Genomic DNA, 16,558 nt, shown 5'->3' with positions numbered 1-16,558 from the left:
CTTGCAGATCAGGGCGGAGCCAAGTTCATGGTTACCCGGGCTGTAGCCCGGGTAGCCAACGACGGCAAGAACGAAAATTACAAGACAAGAAAGGGAAAAAATGAGAAAAATTAGGGATTAGCCTGGGGCGGCGATGTCGGCGTCTGCGGCTAGCCCGGGGCGACGACGTCACCGTCAACGGCAAGCTTTGAATGACGACGTTGGCGTTCTTTGTGTCAACGCTTGTGACCCATATCTTGAGATCAGCCCAGGTAATTGACCCGGGCTGGCTCCGCCATTGCTTGCAGTTATTTTAATGTTTAGAAACGTGTTTTGGGAAAAAGGATAAATGAATTTAAACAGGGATCAAAGGTTTCCCTGAACAATTATGAGCATTTACAAATGGACAATACCTCAATGAAGTTAAATAGGGATCAAAGGTTTCCCTGAACACAAGAGGTATGAAACACACATAACGGTTCCTCTCTATGGTTAAATCACTCTACATAGTGATTCCTATTTAACAAACTATTCGACATCGTCATACTACTATTCGTTGTTGGTCACAACCAAGGCCAACCAACGAGGAATCCGAGCACCGGCTTGAATCGATGGAGGCAAGCAAAGCCAACTCCACATCTCTAGACACGCTTCTCTTGAGCAAGGAGACTACGTACTCCATGAAAACTCCACTGCAGGCCAAGGTGATTGGCCCCTCTCCGGGCAATCCAAACTCCTCGGCTGAAACCTTTAGGAGCTCCTGAAAGATACAACTCTTGAGGAATGACAACGGCACCACGAATCTTGCATCGTCCATACTGTACACAACAAAATGGCCTTTTTCAGCAACCACTATGTTGTTGAAATCACAAGAACTGGACCGGCTATTTGATCTCATCAAGGGCAGACCCTTCTTTGCCTTCTCAACAAGCCTCTTGGGACTCAACATGGCTAAAAGTTGACTTGAAGAAAGAGCTAGAGATGCTGAAACTCGTTAATCAGGATATGCTTGGAATGAACAAAGAACTGGTCTACTTAAATTGGAGAACAGGCAACTCATGGCCAGAGGTGTATCTATCAGGACTGTCTTCAAAGGGAACAAACCATGTGAGATTGCAAGAGGGAGGATATCTGACAGCTATTTGGTTTAGATTTTGCTTGGACGGTTCCTTTGTGGATTGGATGATGTTTTGTGGTTAGCTGTGTGGTTCTACCTTTCTATGTGGGTGTTCCAAAGACATGTAGGCTCCATTGCCTTAGTGACAATAAACCCCTTGTCGAACTCAATCGAAATGGATATCCTACTTGTGACCACTAGCTATTGTCTTCAGAAATGATTTCAGATTGTCATAACTTGAATTAAGATTTTGATAATGATTATTCTTGAGTGGTTTTCTAACAAAGCACATGGTTTTAATTTGGATTCTAATGCTGATGTTACAAATTATATAGATTTAGCTCTCTACAAAAAAAAAAAAAACATGATTGAGGGATGAAATTTAAGGACGAAATTTTTTTGTCCCAAATCTGCGATAAATTTAGCGACAACAAAAAAAATCATCACTAATTAGCAATGAAATTAGCAACGAAAAATTATTGTCGCAAATTAACAACAAATTATATTTTGTCGCCAAATTCATTACTAATTAGTGAGGAAATTCGATATTTCATGGCAAACTCTACGATGAATTCCAGATTCGTTGCAAATTTTGCAAAAAAATTGATGTTCATTGCAAACTCTGTGATGAATTCTTAATTCGTCACAGAAGCTTACAACATATATGAAATTGATGTAGAAGCGCCAATATGAAGTCTTCAAATGACATTACAAGGTCGTAGGGAGTCGCGAATTGATGTAAGAATGCCAATTCTACACTGAATCCATGGGTTTATCACATAATGGTAAAAAAAAATTAAAAAATTAATATTTTTGAAACCAGCTAATAGACCTATAGAGCTCGGAATGACATTAAATCAGTTCCTCTATGTTCATCTAATTCTCCTAATTATATAAATACCCTCAAATATCAATTTAACCCAATATAATTTTTTTCATAGCTAAGTCAATTAGATAGACTTTAATCGACTGACGACTTAGTAAAATACTAAAAAGAGTCATTGATTGAACATGTTCGAGTCATTTTGATATTAAAAAATTATTGATCTTAATATATTAGGTTAAATTAATATTTAAGAGTATTTATATAATTAAGATAACTAAACGAATACATAGGAATTTATTTTATGTCATTCAAAGCTCGTTTCAGACACATTGATTTTTTTTACTTTTAATTTTTGACTATTCTGCGATGAATTCATGGATTTGTTGTAGAGTTTGAGACAAATCCTTGGATTCATCATGAAATCAGAGACAAATTCATGGATTTGTCGCAAAATGGTAAAAAAAAGTATAGAATAAATATGTTCAAAATCTGTTGATGGGCCTAGAGAGCTCGAAATGATATAAAATCAGTTCATATATATTTGTCTACTTCTTATTATTATATCCATACATTCAAATATAAATTTGACCAAAAATATTGAGAGCAGTGTTTTTTAAACTTGAATTAAATTTTTCAGACACATTCATGTACAAAAAATCATTGCTTTCAATTTATTAGGTTAAATTGATGTTTGAGAACATTTATATAATTAGGAAAACTAGAAGAACACATAGCAATTAGTTTCATATCATTCCGTCATCTCTAGGTTCATCTACTAATTTCAGACACTTTTATTTATTTATTTATTTTTTTTTTGATCATTAATTCTGTGATAAATCCATGTATTCGTTGTAAAGTTTGCAGGAATCCATGGATTCATCACCAATTTGTGATGAATATATGGATTCATCTTAGAATGGTCAAAATTTTAAAATAAAAGTAAATGTGTATGAAACCAGTTAATAAACCTAAAGAGCTAGAAATAATATAAAACTAGTTCTTATATGTTCATCTAATTCTTCTGATTATATCCATGCTCTCAAACCTTAATTTAACATAATATATTTTTTTCATAGCTAAGTCCATCTGATGGACTTTAATTGACTAATGGCTTAATAAAAATACTAAAAAGAGTTATTGATTGAACATGTTAGAGTCATTTTAATGTTAAAAAGTCACCAATCTCAATATATTAGGTCAAATTGATTGAGAGTATTTATACAATTAGGAGAAGTAGATGAATACATATGAACTAATTTCATGTCATTTCGAACACTCTAGGTCCATCTTCCAGTTTTAGACACATTTATTTATTTATTTATTTTGACCATTCTACGATGAATCCATGGGTTCATCGCAGAATGGTCAAAAAAACAAATTAACTGACAAGTAGTTTTTATTAATGTTATAATAAATTGTAAATAGGTAAAATACAAAATGAAAGAAGTTGGATATATAAAAAAAATTTACCTGTTTGTCAGGATTTAATTGATGAGTTTATGACTGGTTGAATTAATTTTTGAATTTTGAATCTAGTAATGTTGAGTATATGGATGACAATAAGATAAGGTGTTGTACAGAAAGTGTCACAATGGTAAAATTTTACACAATGATAAAGTTTTAGAACATCTTTATAGATTTGATTTTACAATAAATTACTATAATTAGACATGTCATGGTGAACCATTCATATTTGATGAGGTTTATGGACAAAACATACAAATCTCAGTTAGTGTGGATCAAAGTTTTTATGATAAATTAAATCTATATCAGAGGATAGTAATTGATGTAGCTGGTCAAAAATTTCATTTCTCGACTGAATAGTGCAAGTTCTAGTTGTCCTCCAACAGTTGATCAAATGTTTACTATTTATGTATCACTGTTGGATTAGGTAGAAGTAACTAGGTGTTGATGAAAATGTGAATAATGAAGCATATCTCCAAGTTTAAGAATTATTGAGTGTTGCAGATAAATCATTATTGGCTGGTTGTGATGGTCACACTAAATTGTCTCTCACCGCAAGACTGTTTAATGTCAAGCTAGAGCATAATGTGCCGAAAGATTATTTTAATGATTTTATTCAAGTTTTTGGAGTGGCATTCCTGCGTGATCACTTAATGCTCAATAATTTTTATAGCATGAAAAAACTTTTGAAAGAGTTATGTCTTCTAGTGGAAAGAATGATGTTTGCAGAGATGATTGTATGTTATATTGGGGAGATGAAGAAGATGCAAATATTTATACATTCTATCATCAAGCTAGGTACAAGAGCAACAAAAGGAGTCAACAGCGACATAAAATCATACAATCAATTATTTTATTTGCCTTTAACTCTTAGGTTACAAAGACTTTATGCATCAAAGGCAACTGTTGAACACATAACTTGACATTCAAATGATCAAATAGAAGAGGGGATAATATGTCATTCATTAGATGCAAATACATGAAAAAATTTTGTTAGAACATATCTATAATTTACAAAGGAGACTCAACATAATAGGTTAGGTCTCTGTGTTGATGTATTTACTCCATTTGGAAAATCAAGAGGAAATTATTCTTGTTGGCCAGTTATCTTAACTCCGTATAATCTTCTATCTGGAATGTACATGAAAACACCCTATATATTTTTAACAGTGGTTGTGCCTTTCACGTAAAATCCGAAGAAGTTAACAGATATTTAGACACAACCACTGATTGCAGAGCTAAAACAAGTATGGGATAAATGTTTTCCTACTTACGATGTTCATACTAATCAGATGTTTGAAATTAAGGTTGTTCTTCTTTGGACTATAAATGATTTTTTGGCTTATGGTATGCTATCAAATTAGAGTACGGCTAGGATCTTAGGATGCCCAATATATATGGAGAGATCAAAGTCAATTAGATTGAAACATGGGAAGAAGTCGAGTTATTTTGATTGTCATATATGATTTTTATCACCAAATCATAATTTTAAAAAGAATAAAGATGAATTCACTAAAAATAGAATTGAAAGAACACCTCTACCATTGAGATTAACAAGTAAATAAATTTAGTTTAAAGTGTTTAACTTTCCATATATTATTGAAGAGCCGCAAGGTACAATATATGAATATGTAAGTACATATAAATTAACTAAACAGAGTATATTTTAGGATTTACTGTATTGGTTTAATCATTTGATTAATCATAATCTCAATACAATGCATATTCAGAAGAATATTTTTAATAATCTGATAAATACAATGATAGTAGGGGACCAAAGACAAAGGCAGTTTATGTTGGCACAGCGGGGCCGGCAAGAAGAGATGAATTGTCTGAAAAAGAAAATAACACCTTTCCCATTCTTTCAACTTAAATTAAAAGCAACAATAATAATAACTTAAATTAATAACAAAAAAAATGAGGCTCAAGATTTACTTGGTTATAACCTTGGTGGTTGTTAATCCAAGGGCAATGAAAAAGCTCTTAAAAGATCTCCTTCGTGTAGGCGGAGAAGCTTCTTACAATCGTTAAATGCTTAGACAGTTGCTAGGAAAAGAATATAGGAGTTGATCACTATTTTCTAGGTCTAGGGGTCTTTTTATAGCCCCTGGGAAACTTATCCGGAGCTGGAAGGCGCCTTCAATAAGGTGGAAGGCGCCTCCAGCGAGGCGGCAAGGGATAAAGCTTTATCCCTTAGCAACGGTAACATCAGCCTGGTCGAAGGCACCTTCCATAGGGTTGGAAGGCGCCTTCCATAGGGCTAGAACACGCCTTCGTACTGTTCATCGAAGGTGCCTTCCAGCTGTGGAAGGCGCCTTCCACAGCGAGGCGTGGAGGCACCTTCAATTCCTTTTGAAGGCGCCTCCAACAACATCTTCGGCTATCTTTTGCTCTCCTACTGCTCCAATCGCTTAGGTGATGTCGGCTAATCGAAATAGGACTCACTCGAACCCAATTTCCGGCCTTCTTCTCGAGCATGCTTCCACTCCGGCTTCTCATCTCTTGGAATGTCGCACACATCCTTCTCATCCACTGGTGTACTCTTCGGCAGCACCTCGTCCCTCGGATGCACCGAGCTCGTCGACTCCCTTCCCGTGCCATCCTTCTAGCTAGCTGTGTCTTTGACTCGACTTTCTGTATTCCTAAGCTCCTGCATACTTAAACACAAGGATCAAAACATAACAGAACCTAACTTAACTTAGTTGATCACATCAAAACTACCATGGGATTCCAACAATCTCCACATTTTTTATGTGCATCAACCCAAGTTCAAGTTAGGGGAAAAACAAACAAACCAAATTGCAAGTTGTAATGAAATTGCATGAATAATATTATAAAAGAAGTTAAAATAACATTATAATATTGAATTGAGTGAGCAAAGTTCAAATTTCAAAATTTAAATTTTAAACGTCCTAACTCCCCCTAAACTTGTCTTTCTTCCCCCTTTGATCACATAAAAAAATAGCGAAAAAATTAGAATATTTTGAAATTAATTTTGAGGGGTACTTAAAAAATAGTAAACAGAATGTTTAACAATTTTTAAAAATTTTCATAAAGTCATACTTTGTATTTTGACAAAATAAAAGAGTTAACAAAAATATTTTGTCAATTGTAAAAATTTGACAAAAAAAAATTCCAACTTGTTAAAAGATATAATAGTAAATTATTTTAATAGTTAGTCAATTAAATATTTATTTCAATAATAGGCTTTCAGACTGTGGCGAGGCACTAGGCCTTCTTGAATATTGGAGCAACAACCACTTTCTTAGACAAAACCTTTAAAGAAATTAATATTCAATTTCATTTATGGCATTGATAGAATTTTAGTCTAAGTATGATCTTAGAACCAATATAAGTTCCTACCTACTGGATTAAATAGAAATTTTCGAGGTACATAATTTTTAGGAATATTCCTAATTTATCGTTGGTGATGTCTAATATACCAATTTATCTTATTATACTTTTTAATTTTCGGTTTTTGACAATTATTCAAATTCAAACATGCATGGTCATTGTTCAAACTTTTGATTTGAATTTTTAACTTATCATTTTCTAATTTTAACTTATCAAACAACTCTAAGGGGCATGCTTTTGCTAATTGTTTTTTAAATCATTATTTTCTTTTACTTGTTTTACCAAATCCTTGAAAGAATCTTAATGAATTTAAACAACTGCTTGGGAGATAGTGCATGTACCTCACTTACCTTATGTTTTGATGCTCCCCCTTCATCGTAGCTTTCTTATGATGATTCTTCCCCTTCATCGATGCTCATTTTTGAGCTGCTTTCTTCTTCTTCTTGGTGGTTGACCATTAGGGCTAGTCTGGAAAAGGTCTCGACTTTAGACTCAGAGGATGCTGATTCATCTCATGTGGCCTTCAAGTTCTTGTGCTTTGATCTATTGTCCTTGACTTTCACCTTCTGCTTTAGTTTAGGGCATTCATCTTTGATGTGCCCTTCCCTTTGGCAATTGTAACATCGGACCTTTCTTTTACTTCGAGAGTGCTTCCTTTCCTCTGACTTATTAAATTTGATATATTTAATGTATTTACTAAATTTTCTTACCAATAGAGTTGCTTCGTCTCCATCAATTGACTCTTCGGAGTCTGGATCATCCGTTCTTGCCTTTAGGGCAATATTCTGACTCGATTATTTTCTTTGTCCTGCACATCGAGATTCGTGTAATTCGAAAGTGGAGAAAAGATTTTCTAAAGTACTCACCTCGAGATCTTTGGAGATATAGTAGGAGTCTACTATAGATGTCCATTCCAGTGTTCTCGGGAACACATTTAACGCATACCTTAGCATGCCCCAATTGGTTACTATTTCTCCGAGGTTTGTTAGGCTGGTGATTAGCTCCTTGATTCTTCTATGTAGTTGAGCAACTGATTCGCCTTCTTCCATTTGGAGATTTCTGATTTTGTTCCGGAGTAGATCCTGTTTTGTGAGTTTGTCTTCGGACGTACCTTCGTGTAGTTCCAATAACTTCTCCCAAAGTTCCTTTACTGATTCGTAGGTGCCAATTCTGTTGACTTCTTGTGGAGGTACCACCCTGAGTAGATGGAATTCGGCTCATCCATTTGCCACAAAATCTGCTTGCTCCTTTTTGGTCCACTGATACTCTTCTTTGTCTTTCAGTGCTACAAATCCATATTTTAATATTAACAACAATTCAAAGTCGATTTTAAAAAATACCTCCATGCGTTTCTTCTAAGACACAAATTCTCTCTCAAACTTTGGTGGGCAGATTGTTTGTCCGGTCATCGATTTGGTGCTTCAATCAACGGTTAGTCCTTCTGAGATGATTAAGCTCTAATACCACTTGTTGGCGTAGCGGGGCCGATAAGAGGAGGTGAATTGCCTGAAACAGAAAAATAACACCTTTCCCATTCTTTCAACTCAAATTAAAAGAAACAATAATAATAACTTAAGTTAACAACAAAAAAAATGAGGCTCAAGATTTACTTGGTTACAACCTAGGTGTTGTTAATCCAAGGGCAATGAAAAATCTCTTAAAAAATCTCCTTCGTGTAGGCGAAGAAGCCTCTTACAATCGTTAAAAACTCAGACAGTTGCTAGGAAAAGAATACAGGAGTTGATCACTATTTCCTAGGTCCAGGGGTCTTTTTATAGCCCCTGGCCAAACTTATCTGGAGCTGGAAGGCACCTTCAATAAGGTGGAAGGCGCCAAGGGATAAAGCTTTATCCCTTGGCAACAATAACATCAACTTGGTTGAAGGTGCCTTACATAGGGCTGGAATGTACCTTCGTACTGTTCATCGAAGGCACATTCCAGCCATGGAAGACGCCTTCCAAAGCGAGGCCCGGAGGCACCTCAGAGGTGCCTCGGAGGCGCCTTCAATTTCCTTGGAACGCGCCTCCAGCATCATCTTTAGCCGTCTTTTGCTCTCCTATTACTGCGATCACCTGGGTAATGTCAGCTAACCGAAATAGGGTTCCTCGAGCAGGCTTCCGCTCTGGCTTCTCATCCCTCAAAACATCGTGCATGTCCTTCTCGTCCACCGACGTACTCTTCCACAGTACCTCGTCCCTCGGATATATCGAGCCCATCGACTCCCTTCCCGTGCCATCCTTCTCGCTAGCTGCATCTTCCACTCAACTTCCTATGTTCCTAAGCTTCTGCACACTTAGACACTAGGAACAAAATATAACATGACTTAACTTGGTTGGTCACATCAAAACTACCACAGGGTTCCAATAGTTTATACATTAAACAAGGATCGGAGACTTGTTGTTTGTGAATGGTTGAAATCATTGAAATTTCCATATGGTTATGTCTCTAATCTTGGAAGATGCATCAATATGAAGGAATGTAAATTAATTGATATGAAAAGTCATGACTATCATATATTCATACAAAGGGCCATTCCTATTACTTTTAAGGAACTTTTACAAATTTTGTACGTGGCGTCATTATAGAATTAAGCACTTTCCTTCATGATATTTGCTCAACAATTTTGAGATTTTCGCACATAGAGACATTAGAGAGTGACATTCCAATCATTTTGTGTAATTTGGAAACGATATTTCCACCCGTATTTTTTGATTTCAGGGAACATCTTTTAGTTAACTTGTCATATGAGGCCAAAGTTGGAGGACTTGTCCGTTTTCTATGGATGCATCCATTTGAAAGGTAAAATTTTTATCTTCTATACTTCGATAATCTGAATGGATAAAAATTGACTAATTTTATTATTATTATTATTATTATTATTATTATATAATACAATTTGTTTCATTACAATCAGATTCTTGTATCATTTGAAAAAAAAAAGTAAAAAAAAAATAATAAGACACGAGTTGAAGCCTCTATTGTTAATAAATACATTATGGAGGAAGTAATAACTTTTACATCATATTATTTTGAACCTCACATTAAGAGCAAAAGGCAAAGAGAGGGAAGAAATAATAAGGGTCATATTGATCTAATTTAAAGTCATTCTCAATTTTTAACTACCTTGGTCGACTAAGTGGACTGTGTAAGTAGAGACACTTAACTGGTCAAGAATGGTGGATAGCCCAAACATATATTTTACTGAATTGTCCAAAAGTATCATCATATTATGAGATATTAAATATTTCTAATTTTTTATATTTCTTATATTATAAATTGTTTGTGTTATAATTTATTTTTTTATGGTAGGATTTTCCAAAACTTATATTCTGAATTGTCAACACAAGAGTTTGATATCATATGTGAAGAAGAATTTGCACTATGATTCAAATCATATGTAAGTAGACAATCTAAATTTGGTTTACACATATACAAAATTTTAAACATATTTATTTGACATTAGGTTCATGATAATTGAGCTCACATTGAACAAGAATTGTTATTCCATCTGTCAAGGGGTCCAAAAGCATTGGTACTCACTTTGCCAACATATTTCATAAATAGATATAATTTTTATACTCAAGAATATGGAATGGAGAAGAGTACAATGAATAGTGGAGTTTATGTTCAGTTATCTAATAATGGAGGTGCAAACAATGATTTTTATGATTTGCTAGATGAAATTATAGAAAGTAGAATACCCTGAGATAGAAATGTGAGTTATCTTATTTATATGTCGCTAGTTTGACCCTGCCAGAGGGATGAAGGTGCATCCACGGTATAATTTTGTTGAAATAAATCATAAGAGATTATATAATAGATATGAACTATTTGTGTTGGCACAACAAGTGATTCAAGTATTCTATTATTCATATCCTAGTTTAAAATGTGACAAGATTGATTGGTTGACTGTTTGTAAAATAAAGCACATAAAAAAATTAAGGAACATTGCGAAGACATTGCATATCAGCAAGAGGAAGTTGCAAACACATTTCAGACTAAGGAATATATTATTCCAACTTTACAAGATCCTAGCAGAGTAGTATAAACGTGGATGCAAGTAAAATTGATGATGATGACGACGACGACGATGACTTTGATTTCTGATGATGGGTAAGTTTTGTTATCATAATATAACAAAAAAATATGATATTCTATTTTTATATAGGATAATATTTTTATTTATTAATAAATTTAGTTTTAATTTATAAATTTACAAAACTCATAGTTCAATTAGTTGTTTATATGCTACCTCATTCTTAAAATTATATATTTTATTTGTTAATGCATTGTATATTTTTCTATACGCAGGTGATATTTTTAGTATTTTGTTGCGTACCCTCGAATATGTTAACCAATATAGTAAGTCTTTTCATGTTCTTCATTATACATCAAATTTTTATTTACTTTATCCTAAAAATTTTATTTGATAGTCTAGACATGGTGGGAAACATAGTTCTCTTGACCAATCTGCTTCATCACCCGACACTGATGGACCTACAACCCCCTTCAGGTGTAGGACCTTCACATGCACCTTCGCCAGCACCTTCACATATATCGCCGCCAGTACATTCGCTAGTGCATTTGCCACTACGCACGCATGTTTTTTATTCTGCTAGACACTCAGCTACTAATATTATAGATCCTCGAGAGTTTATAGTCTCGCTCGGAGATTCGTAAGTACTATAAAATATTTTATTTTTTCAACTATCATAATTATTTATTGAACATTGTTTGTATATAGCTTTATGATAGATTTGAAAATTATGTACGGGTTATTCATGAGATTAATAGAATACCGAATAACCATTGGGAAGGAGCTTCAATGACAAATACAAGCATTCCAACACCCACAATAGATCTCTAGTGGAAAGAGTTTAAGGTATATCCCCCGTCAGTTTATATATGAAATTAAAGTAAATATATAATCAATTTTTTTTTTCCATTTCAGCAAACATATTTGCGGCCGAATCGCGGTCGCGATCCGGCCGTAAATGATTGTGATCCCTTCTTGGGTTCACCGTCCCCACCAGGTTATAGTTTTTGTTCGGAGCGGGTGGCTGGAGGTCGCCCGGAGGGTTATAGTTTTTGTTCGGAGCGGGCGGCCGGAGGCCGCCTGAAGGCCTCCGGTGGTGGATAAGTGGCCAGGTTACTGGGCATCGAGTGAGGGTGTCCTTCGGGCGGCCTCCAGCCACCCGCTCTGAACAAAAACTATAACCTAGTGGGGACGGTGAACCCAAGAAGGGATCACAACCATTTGCGATCGGATCGCGACCGCGATCCGATGGCAAATGTGAGTGGCACATTCCTTGGACTACAAAAAGTGGTCCAGGAGATCCTGCCTCCATTCAACTGGGACCAGAGAGAAGAGGTCGAAAAAAAAAATTTTAAGAAAAAAATATATCGATCACATTTGGCATGTACTTAATCATGGAAAGACTACGAAAAAAAGTCATCCTTCATTACCAATGAACACTATAATAGAATAAATAAATCTTATAATTTTGGAGACTCATCTACGATATATGCAAGAGGCTCTATCAATATCGATGAACCTACATGCATATTGGAAATTTTTTAACTCTCCCACTATTATTTTAATCTATTCCATTATTTCTAACAGTATTTTTTTAGGCCAAGAAAATGGGAAAAGAGCCTACATTCATAGATACTTTCACTTGCACATTTACAAAAAATACAAGACTTGGAGTGGGGATAGAACTAAATCAATTAAGGTTTGGATTAATCTTTGATCTTAATTTATAACTTAGATGTTATTAGTTATGTACCTTCTCTCTCTTTATATTATATGCATTTATATTATATCTAATTAAGATTATATGCATTTTTAAAATATTGTTATTGCAACTTTATTTTAATTTTTCTTATTACAATACATGATAATATGATGAGCTCTAGCTAGCACTGAGAAATTTGCAAGTTAGTGATGAATCTAGCAAATCTAAGTCCTTTGTTAGTAATAATATGAGTTTATGGCTAGAGACGAGTGGGGGACAAAAGGGGGGAAGGATATTGAGAATGAGTTCTTTGAGCATAACCCATATAGTTGTTGGTACCAGTGTTGTCAAAATCGAGAGTTTAAGTAAAATCGTTAGAGCGATCATAAAATCGGATCGTAAAATCGTAAGATTTTACATTATACTTTAAATTAATTTTAAAAGAAACCTGATATATTCTTTTTAATTGATCATTAATTATTTTAATCCAAATTATAACATAAATATAGATATAGAAGATTTTAATTTATATAATCATAAACTACTCATATTTAAACTTTTAAACAACCAAATACTTACCATGAAAATATAACATAAACATAAATTCAAGTATATACTTAAATCTAAAGATAAATAAAACACAAGATAACAAATTAATATAAATCATTGACAAATGCAAATCTAAAATCATCCCAAAATAACGATATCATTTGTCCAAAATAGTTCCCTTTTATTTATGACACAAAATCGATAAAATTATCTCAAAAATCATGTTTTTACAAGTTCAAATACGATTTTATGATTTTGATCCGATTTTACGATTTTGATCCGATTTTACGATTTTGCTCCGATTTTACTTTAATACACGATTTTATCACGATTTAACTCGATTTTCATAAGTAAAATCACGATTTTATACGATTTTACGAGTTCACTCACGATTTTGATAACATTGGTTGGTACATCTTCTTCCATCCCACCAATAATACGAACACAAATAAATAACTTGACTTAAGAGGTTAGGAATTTAAAGGAGATAATATTGTAAATGGATGAGGAAATGAGAGAAATGCACCTACAACAAGACATCATAATGCAACATCTTTAGTTAGGCTCCATTCCAAGTCAGATTCCTTTTGATTCTGGTGATGATGATTTTGATGATGATGATGATGGTGGTGATAGTTCTTCATGTTGGGGTTCAATCAAAGTCCCACATTGAAAAGATTTTGTAAAAATCATGGGTTTAAAAAGGATGCATGATATCTACATTTGCATAAGATCTTTTGGGTAGAGTCTAAGAGTAAAGCCATGTGGGTCTATGCCCAAGTGGATAATATCATGTCACTATGGAGATATGTGGACATCCTTTGGGCACAACAAATGGTATCAGAGTCATGGTCCAGACCAGATGCAATGTGGGGTGACCTTGAACGAAGTTAAGGGTAGGCTTGGGGTAAGTCAGGATGATTGGATACTTGCGGTGAGGCCTGGAGCAGGTCAGGGTAACCGGATGCTCGCGGGGAGGCCCGGAGTAGGTCAAGGTAACTAGGGACATCCTTTGGGCACAACACTTCATGATTTTGTTTATGTTTGAATATTATTTGTCTCAAAATTAGTGTTTGTGAACATTTATTATTTGATAATGAATCCTTCTTTTTTATATTTTTTTTATTGATACTATTAATTTGTTTCAAACAAGGTTGGTGAGGCCAAGTAAAATGGTGCAAATTGAAAATACATGGCAGAGGAAGTAAATCTTTACATATTAAGTTCTGTCTTTACATAGGATTTTCTTTCTTGTTTAAAATGATACTTTTTGTTGTTTGTTTGTTTTGATGCAAGAAAAGAAGAAGAATGGGAGGAGAAGAAGAAAGTGTGAGCTCAAAAGAAGATGATTTATTGATATGTTTGTGTATAGTGATATTTTCATTTGGATTGACTTATTGAATAATGTTAGATATTTTTGGATATGATGACTTTATCACTAGTATGGATTTTCAATTTGTATGGATTTGATATGTTTGTTGTTTGTATGGTTTTCTTATGGATATGTTTTTGGCTTGTATGATTGTAGATTTGGTTTGGAATGTGTTAAATAGGATGTGTATGTTGAGAAATAAGATGTGATGTGATGTTAAATAGGATGTGTATGTTATAAATAGGTGTATGATGTAAATAGGATGTGTATGTTGTGAATAGATTGTAATGTATTATGTAAACACGATAAAATGTAGAAATGGATAGGTTATGGGCAAAATATTAACATTTTGCAACGAATTTGCTGATGAAAAATATTCATCGCTAAATTATCGTAAAACTACTATACATCATAATTCTGTGACGAAAAAGGGATTCATCACAGATGGCAACAAAAATGAATTTGTCGCCAAATCTATGATGAATTTATTTTTGTTGCCAATCTGTGACAAAAAGTGGATTCCTCGAAAATTGGCAATGAAACTGTATTTGTGGCATATTTTATAAATTGACAACGAAATTGTATTTGTCGCAAATTTGACGACGAATCCATTTTCGTTACAAATATGTGATGAAATCTGGATTCGTCGGCAAATCTGCAAGGAAAATAGATTTTCATCCTAGATTTGAGTATGTGACTTTTGCGTCAATTTTTTTTTCACTGCGAGATTGCAACAAATTTGACGACAAAAAATCAATTCATCTTAAGATTGGTGATGAATTTTAATCTTTTCGTTGCAAAGTTTGGTGATAACTTATTTGCGATGAAAAATTCTTTTTCTTAAAGTTCATCGCAAATTGTTTTTACGATGATTTTTTTTTTAAAAAAAATGTGTCACAAAATTCATCGCAAATGGCTTTTTGTAGTGTTCACAATGTCGAATATGCTCCTCCATCACTGGATCAAACTCAACGACCATTTCCATCATTTGCAAAAATAATCCATTTTCTCAGGATAAAGTTCTTCATCATCTGCTCGAAAGGCCAAAGTATTTTTGGCTAGTGTAATCACAATCGAGATTATTCTTGTTAACACTTGCCTCCAATGTTGTCTTTTTTTTTTGTTAATTTAAAGTTGCATACTGTAATCAATTATTTGATTTTTTCAACCTCTTTTCTAATTCAACCCAAGCAATCATGCAACCCATATGGTCTCTAATACTTTCATGAAGTTTATGTTTTCTATGCATATTATGCTTGTCGTTGTATCCATCATTACCCAAATTCGTCATTATACTCATCATTTCTTCAGTCTTTAACAATTTACAATAGAAGTAAAATATTATATCCAATGAAATAGAATATATAAACCATCTTCTATTTAATGTTTGCCCATTTGTCATTACCCGTATATAATGAGAAGAATCAAAATGTCTATTGTTACTGTCCTTAGGAAACAAAAAATCGTTTACTCCTTTTAGAACCATTTCTACTAAGTAATATCTTAGGTTTTGATAGATGTTATTCTAGTTTCCAGGATCCTCTAACTTTATAGTCAAATTTAATTTTTCATGTTGAATCTAAGTTCTCATTCAACTCAACCAAATTGGCAGCCTCAGCCAATTATTCATTTTTATAATGACTTTGTTCTTCAATCATCAAATTATCCCATAATTTCTCTTTTTCTATTTTGCTACTCTTATAAAATATTTTGTTAATATCATTTCTTGACTTTAAATTAATGTTTCCTTCTTTGTTTCATTTTTCTCATTTGAGGTCTAGATACACATTTAGGTGGCATTTTAAATATTCTTTTATTATACTTACAAGTTATTAAAAGTGATTATATAACTCAATAATTTAATATGAAATTAATTCAAAGTTTCTCATTTAACCATATATAACTCTACCTATTCAAAAATGTATACTTGTTATTTAAATCACAAATAGCCTGTGTATAATTTTTTTATAAAAAAAAAAGTAGTCTGTGTATATGAATTCATCTAAACAGAGCAATAATTAGATCAAAATGACAATTGAATGCCCTTTACTTATTCTATAAAATACAAATTGATTCGACCAAGAAGACTCGATATATTATCGTGAAACATGTAATCTTATGTTAACAATCTTTTTATATATATTTTCCAGTTTTCTTTG

The 16,558-nt window shown here is 33.5% G+C and overlaps 1 protein-coding gene across 1 annotated transcript; it reads right to left on the bottom strand.

Moving 5' to 3' along the window:
• Positions 1 to 397: 397 nt before the first annotated feature.
• LOC121990310 (auxin-responsive protein SAUR64-like) lies at positions 398 to 1,169 on the bottom strand. The gene has a single exon (XM_042544467.1). It carries the CDS (start codon positions 926 to 928, stop codon positions 521 to 523), a length of 408 nt encoding a protein of 135 aa, XP_042400401.1. The 5' UTR covers positions 929 to 1,169; the 3' UTR covers positions 398 to 520.
• Positions 1,170 to 16,558: the final 15,389 nt, after the last annotated feature.

Source organism: Zingiber officinale, chromosome 6B (assembly GCF_018446385.1).
Source record: "Zingiber officinale cultivar Zhangliang chromosome 6B, Zo_v1.1, whole genome shotgun sequence".
Classification (NCBI taxonomy): Eukaryota; Viridiplantae; Streptophyta; class Magnoliopsida; order Zingiberales; family Zingiberaceae; genus Zingiber; species Zingiber officinale.
Note: the sequence above shows the minus strand (reverse complement) of the source record. Positions and strands in the feature narration are given on the sequence as shown.

Coding starts and splice junctions, on each gene's coding strand:
- LOC121990310 (XM_042544467.1), bottom strand. CDS start 928: ATGTTGAGTCCCAAGAGGCTTGTTGAGAAGGCAAAGAAGGGTCTGCCC.